Below are 14,166 nucleotides of genomic sequence, written 5' to 3'. Positions count from 1 at the left end.
TTTAATGTAAAAAAATATGTTCATGTGTTATTAATGTTTTAAAAAATATTAGAAAAATCTAACATTTTGATAACTGAAAAAAATCACACATATTATCATAGCAGTACCTAAAAAGAAAATAAAAACAAAACATCGTAAATCACGCATCTCATGTTTACTCTCATATAATTAATTTAATTTATTTAAAAAATAAAATTCTTTTTAAAAAAGTTAGATTCAACAAAGATGGGAAAAAAATTTCGAGTTAACCCTTATTACTTTCAAAACCACAGAAAAATTACTTAGAGAGTTAATAGATAAAAATAATAGAATGTTGGTGGATGAAACCGAAAAAAAGCTGAAAAAAAAAAAGAAAAAAAACAAGAAAAAACCAAGCAAGCTCGGGTGAACTTTGTAAATCCGAGTTAATCTTTCAAACTCGTAATCTATTAAATTATAGACCTGAACTAAACTAAAAAACTCAACATCCATAAATTAAATATTGAATGATGAAAATCACTAAGTTTAATTTAATTAAAAGATATTAAAAAAATTAAAGAATATAAATTTAACAAAACAAATCAAAAACAGAGACAAGATGATTATTGATTATTGCAGGGAATTACTTTGACCGCCACTGCAAAGATATTATTGATTATTGCCACAAAGTGAATTGGCCTTTTTCTTTTTTCAATCCTCCAATTGTTGGGCTAGACGTAAGGCAAGATATTGTCGATACGTTTTTCAGTTAGGAAAGGGTTTTTTTTTCACAGTAGATTAAATTCTTGTATATTTTTATGTTTTAAAAGTAATTTTTAAAAAAATTAATTTTATTTATTTATTTTAAATTAATATTTTTTGATGTTTTTAGATCATTTTAATGCACTAATATCAAAAATAATTTTTAAAAAATAAAAAAATATTATTTTAATATATTTTTAAATAAAAAACACTTTAAAAGAAATTCATACCATATTCTTAAATATGCTCAAACTCTTATGTGGCTTACCATCTGGACTTGGGCTTGTTGTGACATCACAAGGCAAGACTTGCTGCATATAATGGCGTGCTGCATTGCAGGATTTAATCCCTCTCCATAGTCATTTGAGCACTGGAAGTCTCCTCCACTCCTGTATGCTATCCAGCATGTTTCTCACCATTTAAAAGGGAACCCATCAGGTAATGAATCCAGTCAACTGGAATTGCATGACCACACAAAGCCCTTTTCTACTGGAAAAAGTTCCCACCACTACGCTTGAAATAACCATTTTCAATCTCCAGTTACACACTTGAATCAAAACTGGATCACAACTGGCAGCAGAAACTACAACGCTAGGAGTTACACGCATCGACTTCAAATTCTGTTATAGATTCATCCTCGTAAAGAAACTGAAGTGCATCAATGAATGATCACTGCCGTGGAAGTTTTCGATAAATCAGACTTTCACTGATCCTCAGTATTGAAATCAAAATTATGGTATGCTATGCTCTTTCAAGTGGGAACAGAAAATCCTTAACATCTAGGGAGGAAAGTTAGCAGAGCAGCCAAAGGTAACCTTTACAGTGATATAACATTTCACCCCTACTTTCTATGATAACAGTTGCCGAATTTTCCATGAGATGAAACAGTTTTGAGTGATTGGAGAAGTACGAACGAAGTGCTAAAAACCAGGTGCCTATGTAATTGTTATAAACCACAAAACCCAGAACACAACAATAAGCTTTGCATCAGCGTAATAAGGAACATAGGTCCATGAACCTGACCTGATTGAAGAAGGGAATCATTGATGTTTAAAACTCTCCATAATGAACCACAAAGAAATTAAAATCTGCTTGAATTTATCCGTTACAAAATAAATGGGAATCTGATTTGACACAAACATGGGAAGGCCATTCAGGAGCCACCCCTGCTCATCCTTCATCACTAGCAATCAATCTGTCTCCAAAACTAAAGGAAGAACCAGACTTGAAAGGGTGACTTTTGTTGAAGGAGGTGCATGCATTATGGCCATAAATATTACCCAACCAGATACTGGATCATGACCAAGCCATTCAACAACAATGTCAGGGGAAAATTGCAGGTGAGGCTATAGAGCAAAGGGAACATGGACAACCGAGCAAACATTTGAGAATGAAAGTCCTGGAGTTGTGCAAAATGCCTAAAACCCAACACGAACTGAAAACTAAGAACCTGAAAGTAGCCTCGAATCTGAGAGAAGCTAGGGGGGGCAAGTACCGAAAGATGCAAAATTTGCACATCCAACTCTGAACAGCATGGACAGGGTAAATTACAATTCTACCAAACTGTGAAACAGCATGCATGAACTAAAATGGTAGACAGGCATAAAAGAGGGTACTTTGTAGTTTTGTAAGGAGCAATTCAATTGTTAACTAGAACCACGCTCAAGTTTCCATAACACTACAATTTAACATTGAAGATAATACAAGAAAATTAGCATCAAAGATAAAATAAAAACGAATATTGATATTGATTCACCTCAAACTTTTAAAAGCTGCATTTTATTTGAAAACGCGATAGCAATCCAATCAGGCAGTGCAGCAGACCATTGAAGCTGGTTAATTTCAGAAGCAGCAGAGCACATGGACATTGGATCAATCCCATTAGGTCCAGCCACAGTAGGCAACTCCCAAATAAGAGCCTGTGAATCATCACCAGCAGAACAAATATGACAACAACTCTGCGGAGCCCAAGCAATAGCATTCACACTCGAACGATGCCTCTCCAACTCCGCAACAGGTATTGTTGGGGACCTAATATCCAAGATCACAACTTTATTGCTATCCATCAACGTGGTGGCCATATACCTCAAATCCTGCTTGTTCCAAGCCAATCTCAACAAGGGTGTATCAGGTCTAGGACTCTCATATATAATAGTAGAATGTTCCTTATCTCTTAAATCAAAAATCCTAACTGACCCATCAGCTGAAACTGAAGCAAAAACCCTTGCTTCACCCCAAGCAATATCATAAACTTCCTTATCATGAGCTATAAGTTGTGTTTCAACAGCACCCTTTTCAATATCCCAAATCGTACAGGTTGTATCAACACTACAAGTACCAATTCTTTTAGGTTCAATATCATTCCAATCAAAAGAAGTTAAAGGAGCACAAAACTCACCTGTCTTACTATTGTTAAGCACAAAAACAGGCTCAATAGAAGCAGAGTCTCTAACTTCCCATAAGCGAAGATAGTCACCAGAAGAGGCTAAAAGGTCATTGGACTTGTGAAGAGAGGAAGGGCTGAACATGAGCTTGGTGGGTGGATAAGGGTGTTCAAGAGAGAGATTTTGATGGGTTTTGACAGAGAGGGTTTCAGGGTCAAAAGAGACAATGTCTATGCGGTTGTTGTAGTCTTCAGTGAAGCTGCCCAAGGCAATGCGTTGGTATTGGTTTGTGCGAGATGGGGTCGAAGAGATTGCCATGGCATAGAGAGGGTATGGAGATTCATAGGTTACGGTGTTTTCCGATCTTAGGTGGGATTCTTGGGTTGAGCTCTCCATCGTTCATGCAAGAGATTGGATCTCTGTGTTTTCTTGGGGTGTTATGGCGTTGGGGTCAACAGGGTATTGGGTTTCTCCTGGTTTTGAAGATGGGATTTGTGAATTTTCAAGGAGCGTGGGGGAGAAGGTGAAAATTCAACAGTTCAGACTCCTTCAACCGAACCGAATTTCGGAGCAAGCTTACGTAGGAGAGGGATGGATCACGTGGCTTTCTACCTAACTTGTTAGTTAGTTAGATAATCTGGTGGCTGGGCTACTGCGAAGCTTTCTGCCACATAGCATCCACACCCTTGTACCATCTCCAATGAAAAAGCTAAATGAATAGTTAAAAATAAAAAAATTAATATTTTAATTTTTTTTATTTATTTTACATATTCTAAAAAAAAATCAAATAAAATGCTAAAATGTTTTTCCTCTTCCATAAATACTATTTTTATATATCTTTTCAAAGAATCAAAACCAACAAAGTAGAGCCACTAAAAAAATAAACCAATTAAATGTAGTCATGTAGAAAAAAAATAACATCAAACTTATTAAGAAATAATAAAACACTTGTTTCTTCTACTCCAATATAAATGGCTCTTTAAATGACTTTTTTCCATTGAAATAGATATGATAAAAAAAACTATATTTATACTATTCAAAATGCTATTTTATCAATTTAACTTTTCAAAATAGTATTTTGCATTGGAAATGCTCTTCCTCTCTAAATTTTAGCTAAAATAACTATTATTATTTTTGAAATATTATGAATATTTTAAAATAAAAAATATTATCATATTTATATTTTTTTAAATAAAAAATCATGAATATTTTATTATTATTATTTAAATCAATTAATAATTATTATTCTTATAATTCAAGTACTATATTCTAATATTCTTAACGACTTGTATTTTAATAACTATATTTTTTCAACGATCATGTTCTTAACAACGGCTATATTTTCACCTATAAAAAAAACCCACTTAAACTTTTATTTTCATTCATCATTTCTCTCACTTTGTCCATCCCAACTATATTTTTTATATATTTTTTTTGTTCATCCAATCTGTATGGCTTTTAAGAATTTCTTACTTGGAATGTTTTTTCTTGATTTAGAATTATTTACAGCAACGAGCAACAAGCTAGTGAGAGATGATTGTCACTCACGACAACGTGGTCCTTCCAATCCTCGCAAGAGACTTGAAGGTCATATAACGCTTGAATATCACTATTTTGTTAAAGCTCCTTTACATCCTCCACATTTCTTTCGAAGAAGATTTCGGATGAGTCGTCCACTTTTTTTTTCGTATTAAATATGCGGTAAAAGCATATGATCCATACTTTGTTCAAAGAAGGGATGCTTGTGAATTTCTCAAATTATCATCCTTTCAGAAGATTGTAGCATCAATGAGAATCCTTGAGCGTGAAGCCTCTGCAGATTTTACGAATGAATATTTGTAGATCACCGAAAGCACCTCAGTAAAAAGTCTTGAGCATTTTGTGAAGGCAGTCACTGCAATATTTTAAGTAGGAGTACATGAGGTCACCAAACAGAAATGATATAGCTCCATGCTGGGCAGCATTGATTGCATGCATTGGAAATGGAAGAATGTACAGCATCGTGTATGTATTCAAGTCATGTCCATGATCCAACAGTTATTCTACAAGTCGGGGCTTCATGTGATCTTAAGATATGGCATGCTTCCTTTGGATTGGATCTCACAACAACATTCTCTTATCTTTTCTGAAGTAGCAAAAAGATGCATTCTATGTGTTCACTATTCATCAAATAGACATAACTATATATGAAAGGATATTATCTTGCTCATGGAATAGATCCAACATGCTAAACTTTTGTAAAAACAATTCCATCACCACAAGGAAATAAACAAAAGTTCTTTGCAGCAGGCAGCTCATGATTCGTGAATAGGCATATGTTATACTTTCTCTCCTATATAATACAGTGATTCATCCACTCTGACAAAGCACAGCCCAGCATCGCAGTTTATGCCTCACTTTTCCTATGTTCTAAACAAAAGTTCGAGACCAAGCTGTTTGCAGGGAAAAAAAAAAGAAGGAATTGTTTTATATAGAAAACACAAGTTGCAAAAAAATTACTTACCCTTCATGGATTACACAAACAAGGAAACAAGCCATTGCCACTTATAAAAGGGCGACATTCACATTCTTCAGAGCAATCACAAAAAAAAAGAGAAATTGGGACATATTGCCTCGTATATATTAAGATCTCACACAAAATTAAGACTGTACATCAATGTCCCATTAAAGCATTCAAAAGCCAATCATCAATTTCAAAGATTCAAAAAGTGTTAACCACATTTCTACGTTGGAAATTTTTGTGCCTGGGTAGGCACCAGATGAAAAAGTTTCATAATTCGTTGCCTCACAGCATAGGCTCAGGAAAACTGTCTTTCCAGTTCTACTAAATCAGCTGTGCTTTTAGTAAAATCACGGCTTGAAAACAGATAGCTTGAGCAACCAATGAACATTATAGGAAACAGGGCTGACCTCTAAAGATTTACATTAGAAGAAACGCACTCTAAGAGGAACACCCACGCCCTAATATTTGCTCAAGCTTTGTAATTCAGACTTAAATTAAGACACCGATAAACAACAAGGATTACATATATTTCCTTGTATAGAACAACAGCACAGTTCACACATCAGAGCAAGAATTGCACGTTTCTCTTTGTAATTCAATTCAAGATCATAATAATTGATTATTGCGGGATGGTATCTGAAAATTTCAATCCCCGGTTTTTTCACAGGATTATAGAAATGAACCCAAAATAAATATGTTCTTCTACCCATTTCCCCATAACCAAATCTAGCTCCTAAAAACCCTTTTTGTCTGTTCATATACAACAACCTTGAACACAATCTAGTTTTGAGAGAAAGAATTGAACTTCGACACCTTGGACTTTTGAAGAGTCTCTCTCTCAAAATCAATTCACACCATCTTTTCTTCGAGAAAACATAGAGAGAGATGGATCTGTGCCAACCATCTAGATCTATTTGTGGTGCCTTCTAAGCCAACAAAGAACGAAGTAGGGAAGAGGAGAAATGAGGAGGGGGGCTCAAATCAAGAAAGATGTTACATGCACAACTTAAGTCAAGGAAAGGCGGGTAGATTTCAATTGTTAAAAAGTCGTTATAGTCATTATAGTCATGGTTAAACGCTCCGTTTCATTTAATTGGCACTGTTCCAAATTACTGACTTCAAGCACACGACTTGTGTGTGCTCTCAGGCTAGAATAAAGGGAATCAATTATAGCCAGTAATCTAGAAGGAATGCTGTGTATATATATGGCACAGCTGTAACAGAGAAGGGGATTGAAAAACTTAATGAATGCATGATGAATGAAAGTTGCCATTGCCCACATTATTCTCACTATTATCTACCTCACCCTCTTTACGTAACAGACTTGCCAAAAGACTGGATTCTATTCCAGTAGGTTCCCTAGAAATAACACTTGTATCAACTGGTATCAGAGCTTGCGAACCTTAGACACCAGCCATGCCTCCAGACACCAGAACACAGGATCTAAGGCGCTTGGAGGAGACGCTTGAGTCTGCCAACAAGGAGCATGCAGCCAAATATGAGCAAGTAACCAAGTTATTGGAAGTGTATGGCCAGAAAATGGAGAGCCATGAGGTTAAGTTTGGGGAGATCAAAGACTTGATCAGCGGCTTGACATTCCAGCAAAGCTCTTTTCTGCAGAAGCTGAGCTTGGGAAGAGGTGAACCATTTGCTAACCGTGAGCAGCCAGGTTGTTCCAATGGAGCCACCAGGAACAATTGGACCAGAGAAGCAGATCAACATCCTCAACAGGTATACAAACCTAGACATGATTTTCCTAGTTTCAATGGAGACAATGTCTATCAGTGGCTATTCAGGTGTAACCAGTACTTTGAAATCACAAAAATGAATGATTTTGAAAAACTCAAACAAACATCCTATTACATGGATGACAGAGCCTTGTATTGGCATCAGAATTTTGTTAGGCACCATCCTGAGGTCCTGTGGAGTGAGTACATTGAGGCATTATGCTATCGTTTTGGAGGCCAAAAAGACCCTCTAGAGGAACTAAAAGATCTTAAGCAAAAGGCTGATTTAGAAACTTATATACAGGAATTTGATATTCTGTGGAATAGGGCAGAGATGATAGAGAGACAGGCGTTGGTTTTTTTTCTTGGGGGGTTAGAAGTTGAGATTAAGAATATGGTCAAAATGTTTGAACCCAAGACCTTATACCAAGCTTACAATCTAGCTAGGCTACAAGAGAACACCATTAGCCACAGACAACCTCATCCTTCTTATTCAAAGAACACATATCACACTACTGGTGTTAATCCATCGAAGCCTTTCACTGCCCAAAACAACACTAAAACCACTCTCTACCACACTAATAACACTGAAAAATCGATCCCCTACCACCAGAAATCTCCAAACACACCTTACCGACCTACAAAGACCCTGAGAAATAAAGAGCTGGATGAGAGGAGGGCGAAGGGATTGTGTTTTTGGTGTGATGAGAAATTCATACCCGGCCATCGATGCAGAAATAAAAAGGTGTATTCCCTATGTATTTTGGACGATGAGGATGTTGCAGAAGAAGAGGTCCAAGAAGGCAGTGAGATTGATCCTAACACCTTCACACCCCAAATATCCATCAATGCCTTAGAGGGCACTTCAGGTTTTCAGACCCTAAGGGTGACTGGTAAGGTTGGCAAGTCTCCACTCTTTATCATGATCGACTCTAGAAGCACACACAATTTTATCAACACTCAGGTGGCAAAGAGATTGAGCTGCACTCTCACTTCAATTCGGCCATTAGCAGTAGAAGCAGCAAATGGTGGCCAGATGACTTGCACCCATGTGTGCAAGAATTTTCTCTGGAAAATGCAAGGAGTCCAGTTCTCTACAGATGTATTTGTCGTGGAACTCAACAATTGTGACATGGTGCTTGGAGTACAATGGTTGGCTACACTAGGTAACATTTTGTCCAATTACAATGAATTATGGATGTCTTTTGTATGGCAAGGGCACGAGATATTGCTGCGAGGGGACATTCCAGTTAAGCTCCAGACTATTGGCTTTGAACAATTCAATAGCCTGATAAACAATCCAAATCAGCTCGTGGAGGTCAATCTATGCAATCTCAGGGTAGTGGGAGACAGTGATCATTTCATCAGCTCAATGACAGCGACCCTTCAACCTAGTCTTGGGAGTGATTCAACTATAGATGAATTGTTACATTCTTACCAGGATATTTTCAAAGAGCCAACAGGACTTCCTCCTCTGAGAACACATGACCATGTTATTCCTCTCAAAGAAGGATCCCAACCAGTCAACCTCCGGCCTTATCGTCATGCTGGTTTACAAAAAGATACAGTGGAAAAAATAGTAACTGAAATGCTGGATTCTGGCATTATACAACAGAGCACCAGCCCTTTTGCTCCACCAGTGGTTTTGGTAAAGAAGAAGGACGACACTTGGCGATTGTGTGTGGATTACAGGGCTCTTAATAAAATGACAATTAAAGACAAGTTCCCTATTCCAATTGTAGAAGAATTGTTGGAAGAACTAGGCAGGGCTACTGTATTCTCTAAGGTTGATCTACCGGCTGGTTATCACCAAATAAGGATGCGTGCTGGAGACATACACAAGACAGCTTTCAGAACCTATAATGGCCATTATGAGTTTTTGGTCATGCCATTTGGCTTAACCAATGCACCAGCTACCTTTCAGAGCTTGATGAACGACATCTTCCGAAGACATTTACGAAAATTCATTCTCGTCTTCTTTGACGACATTTTGGTGTACAACCCTACCTTGGAAAAACATGTGGAACAGTTGCAGATTGTATTCGAGATACTCAGAAGTCAGAGTCTCCTTGCTAAGAGAAGTAAGTGTGTTTTTGGCAGCTCTCAAGTGGAGTATCTGGGCCACGTGATCACCAAGTCTGGGGTAGCCACCGATCCACTCAAGATCCAAGCCATTGTCAATTGGCCATTTCCTAGAAACATCAAACAGCTGAGAGGTTTTCTAGGACTCACAGGTTATTATAAACGGTTTTTCAAAGGCTATGGGGCCATCTGTAAACCTCTAACTCAGCTCCTCAAGAAGGATTCTTACAAGTGGAATGAAGAGGCTACAATTGCTTTTGAACATTTAAAACAAGCCATGACAAATCTTCCAGTTTTGGCCTTACCCGACATGACCAAGCTGTTTGTTATTGAAACTGACGCATCAGGCACTGGTGTGGGGGCTGTGCTAATGCAGGAAGGACATCCTATAGCTTTTCTCAGTAAGGCTCTTGGTCCTAGGCAACAAGCTCTATCTGCTTATGAGAGGGAGATGTTTGCAATTCTACAGGCCGTGGCTAAATGGAAACATTACCTTTGGGGAAGACATTTTCGCATAAGGACTGATCACGTTAGCCTTAAGCATTTGCTGGATCAAAAGGTAACGTATCCTTCTCAACACCTCTGGCTTACTAAATTACTTGGGTTTGATTATGAGATTGAGTATCACAAAGGAAAGGATAATGTAGCTATAGACGCATTATCAAGGATCCCTAGCGGACAATTAAGCACCATGATCATGACTTCCATTTCCACTCCTATCATGGACGAAATCAAAATGACCTGGGCATCGGATGTTAGCCTCAAGCACATTATACGTGATTTGTTGCATGACCCAAGTTCCCATCCTCACTATACGTGGGTCAACAATCACTTGAACCGGAAGGGCAAAATTGTGGTAGGCCACAATCCTGCACTGCATAACAAGTTGATCGCCTTATACCATGACACAGCTTCAGGAGGCCACTCAGGGGTGGTGGTCACAGCTCAAAAAGTAGGCAGTTTGTTCTACTGGAAGAAGCAACAGAAACATATTAGGCAATTTGTGAGGGAATGCAGTATCTGTCAACAAAATAAACATGAGAATGTGCTAACACCAGGGCTACTGCAGCCTTTACCTATTCCTCTTGCTCTATTTACTGATATCAGCATGGATTTCATTGGGGGCCTTCCTAAATCAGAAGGTAAGGAAGTCATTTTTGTGGTTGTGGACAGATTCAGCAAATACGCACATTTTATGGCCCTTATTCATCCATATTCAGCTTCTTCAGTAGCCAGAGTTTTTATGGACAATGTTTATAAGCTGCATGGCCTCCCAGCTACAATTGTCAGTGACAGGGATCCGGTTTTCTTAAGTCATTTTTGGCAGCAATTATTCCAACACCAGGGAGTAAATCTACATCACTCTACAGCTTACCACCCACAATCTGATGGTCAAACAGAAGTGGTGAACAGGTGCTTAGAGCATTACTTACGCTGCATGTCTGGTGGCAGTCCTCATCAATGGTCCAAGTGGGTGCCTCTTGCTGAATGGTGGTATAACACCAATTACCACACAGCCACTAAGTCTACTCCTTACGAGATCTTATATGGTTTTCCTCCTCCTCTACACATCCCCTACTTTCCTAAAGATTCCACAGTGGAGGCTGTCGATCAACTGCTCACACAGAGGGAAGAGATGCTTGCGCAAATCAAAGACAACTTACTCAAGGCTCAGCATTAAATGGTACAACTTGCCAATCGCAAACGCAGTGACAGATAGTTTATTCCGGGGGACTTAGTCTACCTCAAGCTACAGCCCTATCGTCAGAAATCCATAGCACGCAGAAGTTCTCAAAAACTTGCTTCGAAATTCTATAGACCTTATTCAGTTTTAAAAAAGATTGGTACTGTAGCCTACAAGCTGCCGTTACCACCCACGGCTTCTATCCACCCAGTTTTTCATGTGTCACAGTTGAAGAAACACATAGGGAACAAGATAGTGCAGTCCACATTGCCTATTACTCCTTCATCTCCCACGATCATTCCACAGGCAGTCTTAGATCGCAGGATGGTAAAAAGGGGTAACCAGGCCACTACACAAGTTTTACTCAACTGGAAGGGTCTTGCCCCGTCTGATGCTACATGGGAGTTTGCTGATGACATTAGATGTCGGTTTCCAGAATTCTCCCTTGAGGACAAGGTCGTTTTTGAAGAGGGAATAGCTGTTACATGCACAACTTAAGCCAAGGAAAGGCGGGTAGATTTCAATTGTTAAAAAGTCATTATAGTCGTTATAGTCATGGTTAAACGCTCCGTTTCATTTAATTGGCACTGTTCCAAATTACTGACTTCAAGCACACGACTTGTGTGTGCTCTCAGGCCAGAATAAAGGGAATCAGTTATAGCCAGTAATCTAGAAGGAATGCTGTATATATATATGGCATAGCTGTAACAGAGAAGGGGATTGAAAAACATAATGAATGTATGATGAATGAAAGTTGTCATTGCCCACATTATTCTCACTATTATCTACCTCACCCTCTTTACGTAACAGACTTGCCAAAAGACTGGATTCTATTCCAGTAGGTTCCCTAGAAATAACGCTTGTATCAAAAGAAACCCTGGTATGCTACTGTCAACCCTTTTAGAGCATCTAGAAGAACCATGCTCTCTACATTTTACCTAAGATTTAGCTAAAAAAATTGCTAAAAAGCTATTTAAAAAATGATATCACATTCATGCTCTTCAAAATAGAGTCATGAATTTTTTTATTATTTTTTGAAATGATTAGTGATTATTATTTACATAAAATCTTCTTTAAAACATGTTCAGAGTGAACATCATCCAAACAATGAAATAAATTGCCATTCCTTAAACTCTTTTTGTTGGCTCTCCTAGCCATCTCCAGTGTTCATATCATAAGAAAATTGCTGGTTGCAGCATTTACAAGAATGTCAAGCCTACCAAAAGGCTTGACAGAAGATTCAACCACCCAAATTGCATTTCCTCTTTAGCAAACATCCCCGTCGAATCTATTGCTTGCAACATACATGAGAAAAAAATATTTTCACTTGCACACTCACAAACTCAGAAACTAAGTTTATCACATATCCAACTAAATAAAACATTGATTGGTTAAACATTGATGAATGAATTACTGGGGAACAAAAAATATAGCAGTACAAAAGAATCACTAGGGAACAGGCGATTACCCAACACCTTCACAAGTTTTTCAAAATAACGAGCACAAACATGATTTTTCATATAACTTCAAAAAACAATATTACCAAACACATTTAACTTGAGTAGAGAAAAGAATTCATGCAATCCCATTACCTTATGAAATGAAGAAGCAAGGTTTGAAGGATTTGACAGTGATTTCTTCAAATAATCAAGATCGTTAAGCATCTCTTTCAATTCCACCTCCATTGCTGCTGCTAATCGCTTTCTCTCTCTCTCTCTCTCTCTCTCTCTCTTTAAATCTAGAATGTGTGGTTCAGCTTCAAGATCTACAAATGTAAAAACAGAAATTAAAAAGGAAATCTTTAAAAGTTTAAAAGTCAAAAACACAATTGAAGAATCCAAAGAAAAAAAAATCAAAATCACATGTAAATCACCCAGCTCGAATAGCTCCAACTCATCCCACACAACACCAAAACATTTCAGCCACCACCATAGACTGCGCAGCAACCGAAACAGAAACTAGAAGCACAACCCCATCCTCCACTCTTTCCTTTCCCGCGATCACCTTCTTTCTCGCTACCAATCGAGGAGTGCTACAATACTCGCTACGTATAGCGAGTACTGTTCATAGTGTAAGAATAGGTAGCCAAATAGAGAGTAACAATGCTATTTTTTTTTCACTCATACCAGCTATTACAGCTAAGGATTAAGTTTGGGTAGCATGAGCGTGGATGCTCTTACCCGTCATTCCCTCTCGTCTAGCGCTGTAAATTGGAGAGAGCTACAGCACTCGCTATACAGCTAGTTATGTTAACAAATCTAAAATGGCGAGCTATTTAGTGCTCTGCAAAAATTTCTACCTGCTGGCTATTATAGCTGAGGAGTCCTTGGATGCTCTTACTAGCTATTTGGTCGACGTTTTACCGCGAGATATCTTTCTTTTTTTTTTTTATTAGAACTATAGGTTTTTTTCAACTTGTTTTCTCATATAAAAAATTATAAATTAAAAGGTTTCTACAGTTATTTAATTAAATAATTTAAAAACTATTTTTATAAATAAATAAATAAAATTATTAATAATAACTTTAATTTTTTTTAAAAAATTCAAGATATTTAATCTCACAGTATAGAACATTTAACTAATTGTTTTTATTGAATATATTTATTAAAATTAATTTTTTATTCAATAAAACAATAATAAAAATAGACACAAATATAAAATTGATTGAATAAAATGAAAAAAAAACAAAATATTTATGCAAGGCTGCATATATTATAAATATTATATAAAAACAAATATTTTTTTAAAAAATAAAATTCATCTATGTAAAATATATAAAAAACAAATAAATCAAAATACTATCTTTAAAAGATAAATACATACATAATTAAAAAAAACTCTATTAAAAAAATTCTAAATAAACAAAATAAAAACTCACAGATAAGGGATATTAATTAAAATATAAAAAATAAATTATGGTTCAAGTCATGAGAATGAAATAACTCGATAAAAAAATTAAATAAAACTATAAAGCAATTTTAAAAAATATTAAATGATGAAATTAAAAAATAAAATAAGCTAAAAACAAAGATGACAACTTGTGTTAACTTTTCGAACATGTGATCA

At 36.8% G+C, this 14,166-nt stretch overlaps 1 protein-coding gene and 1 long non-coding RNA gene across 2 annotated transcripts; both read right to left on the bottom strand.

Annotated features, from left to right (window-relative positions):
- Positions 1-2,313: 2,313 nt before the first annotated feature.
- LOC7464471 (protein TRANSPARENT TESTA GLABRA 1) lies at positions 2,314-3,774 on the bottom strand. The gene has a single exon (XM_024587039.2). It carries the CDS (start codon positions 3,498-3,500, stop codon positions 2,478-2,480), a length of 1,023 nt encoding a protein of 340 aa, XP_024442807.2. The 5' UTR covers positions 3,501-3,774; the 3' UTR covers positions 2,314-2,477.
- Positions 3,775-5,257: 1,483 nt separating this feature from the next.
- On the bottom strand, positions 5,258-13,410 carry LOC112324341 (uncharacterized). The gene is made up of 3 exons (XR_002978145.1): positions 12,963-13,410; positions 12,693-12,865; positions 5,258-5,536 (listed from the first exon to the last, which is right to left on the bottom strand). It is a non-coding gene; the product is annotated as an uncharacterized LOC112324341 (long non-coding RNA).
- Between the last annotated feature and the right edge of the window lie 756 nt (positions 13,411-14,166).

The sequence above is a fragment of the Populus trichocarpa genome, chromosome 15, assembly GCF_000002775.5.
Source record: "Populus trichocarpa isolate Nisqually-1 chromosome 15, P.trichocarpa_v4.1, whole genome shotgun sequence".
In the NCBI taxonomy this organism is placed as follows: domain Eukaryota; kingdom Viridiplantae; phylum Streptophyta; class Magnoliopsida; order Malpighiales; family Salicaceae; genus Populus; species Populus trichocarpa.
Note: the sequence above shows the minus strand (reverse complement) of the source record. Positions and strands in the feature narration are given on the sequence as shown.

What these genes read in the sequence shown, in the direction of transcription:
- LOC7464471 (XM_024587039.2), bottom strand. Translation starts at nt 3,500, where the DNA reads ATGGAGAGCTCAACCCAAGAATCCCACCTAAGATCGGAAAACACCGTA.